General features: G+C 38.4%; 1 protein-coding gene and 1 long non-coding RNA gene across 2 annotated transcripts; one reads left to right on the forward strand and one right to left on the reverse strand.

Moving 5' to 3' along the window:
- Positions 1-209: 209 nt before the first annotated feature.
- Positions 210-1,631, forward strand: LOC116379094 (uncharacterized). The gene is made up of 2 exons (XR_004212378.1): positions 210-718; positions 934-1,631. It is a non-coding gene; the product is annotated as an uncharacterized LOC116379094 (long non-coding RNA).
- A 177-nt stretch (positions 1,632-1,808) lies between these two features.
- LOC116379095 (cyclic nucleotide-gated cation channel beta-3-like) lies at positions 1,809-4,168 on the reverse strand (the record flags this gene model as incomplete). The annotated part of the gene is made up of 8 exons (XM_031841007.1): positions 1,809-2,033; positions 2,248-2,386; positions 2,580-2,732; positions 3,071-3,189; positions 3,326-3,409; positions 3,496-3,593; positions 3,764-3,923; positions 4,027-4,168. Coding segments are annotated over 8 exons (910 nt in total), but the record flags the coding sequence as incomplete, so codon positions are not given.
- Positions 4,169-5,355: the final 1,187 nt, after the last annotated feature.

Raw genomic sequence — 5,355 nt, forward strand, 5'->3', positions numbered from 1 at the left:
GTTTTTTTGGGCAAAAACCTGCATACTATGCTCTTTGTTTTGGTCTCTCATGAGAAAGCGCGCAGCGATCATGGTGGATGAATACATCCAGTAGGGCCGTGATTCGACCCGGCTTCGACTGGCGTTTTCAAAATTACTCTCTTTCAAACCGTTCAAAAGTTATATATATATATATATATATATATATCTTATTGATGGGTATTTAGGTAAAGTAGCTTCTACATTCTTAAAACTATAACTGACGGGAATTTCTTCCAACTTTGCTCAAATGTCCACTTGAACTCAAGGATGAACTGGTAGTCAAAGCTCACCTTTTCCTCACAAAACACATTTTCAGCCACAAGTACAGAATATATATGTGAATTGTGACAATTTCACACAAATGTCTCAAAGGATGTAAACTGCAACGGGTATATTTTAGTTTTCTAAATGCTGTTGTGTTGAATTGACTTTCTGCTGTGCAAGTGGTAGAATTTGTATTCCATGTCCAAGCCAAGCCAAGTCCACAACTTTGACTTGGCTTGTGTGTGTTTGCCATTGAAAATAAGTAGTATTCATGGTGCTCGCTGATGCTGCAAGTCAAAAGGATTTAACATCTGTCGGTCCAGGTGTTTCTGCTGGGACGGGAACTCTGTGCTGTGTGGGGGACAGTCTGGAGACCTCCTGCTGTGGGACCTGCTCAGCAATACAGTCACCCGAAGGATCCCTGCGCATTCGGGTACATCTCACCTGGTTAAACATCTATGTGAACGTTTTGTTTGTTATATTCAGCAACAATATCACAGCTTTTTAAGTGCACCAATTTCTCTAGCTACTAATACTACATGTAAATACCCATTTTAATCATCACATCGTTGCAACATGATAAAGTAGGGTTTTGTAAGTTATTATGATGCAAAATATGTTCATTATGAAAATGATGTCTTTGCACAGGCACTGTCACAGCCATGTGGATGAGTGAGCTGTGCTCCACAGTGATCACAGGCGGAGAGGACAGACAGATAATCCTCTGGAAGCTCCAGAGTTAGAGGACCGTTTATGCACATCACATGTGTTGGGGAGACTCCCAGTGCAACATACTGGACAGTACTGGCCAAGACTCATTAAACAGTTGCAAGGAGCCCACTCTGTAAATGTACAGTATTACAGAGCAGTCGGAGGGAGATGACGATTTAAAAAATGTTTGAAATCCAGACAAAAGGTCACATACAGTCATGTTAGTTCGTAGCTGTCTGCATATTGAGAGAAAATGTCCAATTGCAGTTTTGTGCGTGAGAGCAGGAAGCTAAAACCGTGTACACGCCTTATTTTTTCAGCTTATTCTACATACGTGTGGATTTCTTTTCAAATGTATTTGTTGTGCATCATTTTAGTTTTTTTTAAATTATGTTTCTATAGCTTTATGTGCATTTTATTTTTTGAAGTGGACTTAAAATATCTGTCACAAGCTTCAGGCTGCTCTGGTGTTGTAATTTAAATAACACTGATCTTTAAAAGTATTGTTTCCTGTCTCCTGTTTGTTACTATTTCTTTGGCCTCACAGATTTCTAGAGAACTTGTTATTCTGAGCTTTGCAGGTTGCAACCAGTATCGTATTGTCCACAAAAACATAAACCATTTTTATGTCACAAGTATGTTTCAAACACAGTGCTTTAATGTTTGCTCATCTCCAGCACCACATTTTAACCCGGCAATGCCTCAGGTTTTACATTAGTAGGTTGACGCTTAACAGTACGTGTTGCTTTCACCGTAAACATCTTAACATTGTTTTATACAAAAATAACACAAATTTGAAACATATTGTTAACCATCAGATTTGGATACTGGCACCGATCAGGTTAAATCAAATGATTGAGGAATCTACAAACATTTACAAGGTGAATATTATTAGATTCAAATTACAGATGCCCCGTTTCTGTCTTCTTGTGGGCCTTCCAGTCGCCAATGAAAAGTGTAATATACAAAATGATACAGATTTGATGTGGTGGAACTCATCACACATCCCACTTTCATTTCTGCTACCCATCACTTTTCTGTGGACATAAGACAAAAAAAGAAAGCATTATGTCATTGTGTCTTGAGTAAAACCTGCAGTGTATCTCCTGTAAGTTTGGTACCGGTTACCCCATCATAAATAGTTATCTATGTTCTAAACATTTACAAATGTGCAAGGCTACTTTTCAACAACCAAATCAAACTACCCATGTTGTCTGTATGAAGAATGCTGCCTCACTGTAAAGACTTTACCTTGATGGCTCCTTTGCGGAAATTGGCAATAAGTTTAATTAGTTTCGGTGTTGGTGGTTTTTGTGCAAAGAATCCCAAACCTTTCGGCTTCTCCTCATTGGTTTTAGCAGGTGGAGGGCCTTTGACTTTGGTAAGTTTCCTTCACAATCACACACAGACACAATCCTTAATGGGTTGCATTACAGAATTGAATTGGCACATTTGGATTTGATGTAGTATTACAAAGATTTGACCAAGGTTTTTAGAGGTTGGTGCTGATAAATCACTTGTTAAAATGGAGCCACGGCCACAATGAAACTTTTGCATACCAAATATGACTGTAAATAACTTACCTTCCCTTCCTGGCCAACACTTTCTGAGACTCTGGGTAGTGGATGAGGATATCAAACAAATCTTTCTTCTCCAGGACAAAAAGGTTAGCAAAGCCATGTGCTTTCACGTTAGCTGTGCGCCTGTTTCCTCCATCTTTGGCAGACTGTAGTAAACTGTGATGAGGACAGAGGCAAACAAAATACCATGTATCCAGAGTGTCTATTTCAAATAACATTGGTCTCTTGGGAAATGCGGCTGGGGACTGATGGTTATATTGACTGTACAATATGACTGCACTGCTACAGCCATCTATGTATACTATGCCGTACTACAGTTTATATTTGTTTAAGGCAAGAAAACGGTACCAGATTTAACTGACGCAAATATATTCTCCTTGTACAATACTTATCAAGACACTTACTGGATGATGAAAATGAAGTCTTGTTGAATTTCTCTTCAGCTCTTGTTTTTGTATGTTCTAGTTGTCACAGATCACTAAACGCAGACAAACCTGATTTCTCCAAACACACATCCAGCCTTCAGTGTGACAAACACAATACTGTTGTCGGGTCCTCCCACCACCTGCACCGCACCACTTTTGATGACGTACATCTCTTTACCGATGTCCCCCTGCAGAGGAAGATGCAGAACATGAACTCAGAGGTCATCATTACACTCAGATAATGAAAACTTGAATATATTATTGTTTATTTGCTTCATGATGATCGCCAAGGTTTATCATTTACACACAAACACATGTACTCACTTTCTTCACAACAAAGTCTCCAGGTAGATAGACAATTGACTTGAGCCTCAGCAACATGTCCACCAACATCTGCTGGTCACAGCCCTGGAAGAGACAATATCATGTATTCAATTCCACATATCACATTTTCTTTAATTCTCTCAAATTATTAGGAGGACATGGTGACTCACCTGAAACAGTGCGATCTTCTGAAAGGTTGTCAGGTTGATGTCCACAGCGATGGCGGTTTTCATCACCAGAGGCATGCTGTCTAGCAGCTCAGACTCGTCTGGAGGGGACACAGATAGCTCAACATACAGTAAGCTTTTAAAAGCAAATTCTTGACATATCTGAAAAATTGCTTTGTCATTTTGATATTATTCTGGATCATGTGAGAGCTTAAGTGTCTCAGTAGGTTTTCTTTCATACATTTCTGACTTAAGAATTGTTTAGACTCACCCAGCATGCCCTGAGCTGCCCAGGTGTAGTTGTACCAGGTCCGGATTCTGTTCTGGACAGATTTGGGGATCCCGTAGGTATTCATGTAGTCAACACAGCCATCCATAGATGCCCTGAAATATGTCTTTCCTGCTGTTGCTGCTCCTATGACATCTCTCATCTGAGAGAAAGAAAGACAGATGGACAGGGAGCGTGTTTGATTACAATATACATTGTGAAGATAAGGAGGTGTGATATGATAGAGTTATGAATATACAACCTACCTGTCCAATCAAACTAGAGAACACAAAGACGCCAATAAAAAAGTTGGTCATCTGAAATGTTATCTCAAAGGTGGTTATAGGCTCTGGAAGACCACCGATGTTGATTAGACTGCGGACTGCAAAGTAGTAACAACGCAGGTACCTGTGGAAGGACAGAGTACATCTTCATTTTATTTCGATAACAAGAATTAATGCCTTGCGGTCGCCAAACAGTCGAGTTACAGTGTACACCAAGGTCTGTCCAAAATGTCATCACTTCATCATGTTATTCTATTGGACATTTGTGTGAAATTGTCATAATTAGCATATGGGCATGATCATTCTTGAGTTATGCTCAAAAACTTGTTTTGTGAGGTGACTTTAAAAACCAAATTCTAATCAGTTCATCCTTGACAAAGTTTGTACAAAATATGAGATTCCCTTAAAAAGTTCCAGAGATATCGCATTCACAAATCGGATGGAACTATGCACGCACATACAGACATGATTAAGATATTATTGTATGTATTTCATAAAAAACTCATTAGTATGCCACATACAAAGTGTTCTTGAACACTAGCCCTATTTTTAGGCCTCTGCTCGAAAATTGCATAGCCATACTAAAGAGAGTGTATTTCTGCAACTACAAGGTCTATTTTAATCATTTTGATTGTATAATACAGGTAACACTTGTGAGATGTGCTGATAAGTGTAAATGTTGTGTATATGTTACTGGTTAATAACATATACACATATGGCACAGCTCAAATTGAAAAAGTTTCAGGTTCGCCTGAAAAAAAAGCACTTGTGTCTAAAATATTACTTGAAATAATGCCTAAAAATGTCAATGGCATAGCCACAGTCATAGGACAACAAATTTTACAGTCGCTAAAACAAATTTGACTTCGATTGAGTGAAGCAGGCAAACCAAGCAAAGGCAAGCAAAATTCTCATTTTTGGAACCAGCAGTTGCGCTGCTGTATTCTAATTTTATATACTATATAACTAAATATTAACTATATATTCACTTGTCTTATCACTAAGAGTGTTCAATAATCCTAATAAAGCAGTTTGGCACCATTTGGATTAATTTGAGCAGTTTTGAGCTGTCATATCTGTCACTCAAAATATAAATTCCTGATAATGTGTGTGTATTGGAAGCTTGGTAAGGCCTGTGATTGGCCGATTTAATCATATGACACCTTGTTAGATGCGGGATAGTCCAACGGGAGCCATGCGGGGGTGTTTGAGAAGATCCGGGTCTGTTTACTGACTAAAAATCTCGATATGATGTATATATATGCTGTGTATATATATATATATATATATATATATATATATATATATATA

This window comes from Anarrhichthys ocellatus, unplaced genomic scaffold (assembly GCF_004355925.1).
Source record: "Anarrhichthys ocellatus isolate YVR2014 unplaced genomic scaffold, GSC_Weel_1.0 scaffold3689, whole genome shotgun sequence".
Taxonomy (NCBI): domain Eukaryota; kingdom Metazoa; phylum Chordata; class Actinopteri; order Perciformes; family Anarhichadidae; genus Anarrhichthys; species Anarrhichthys ocellatus.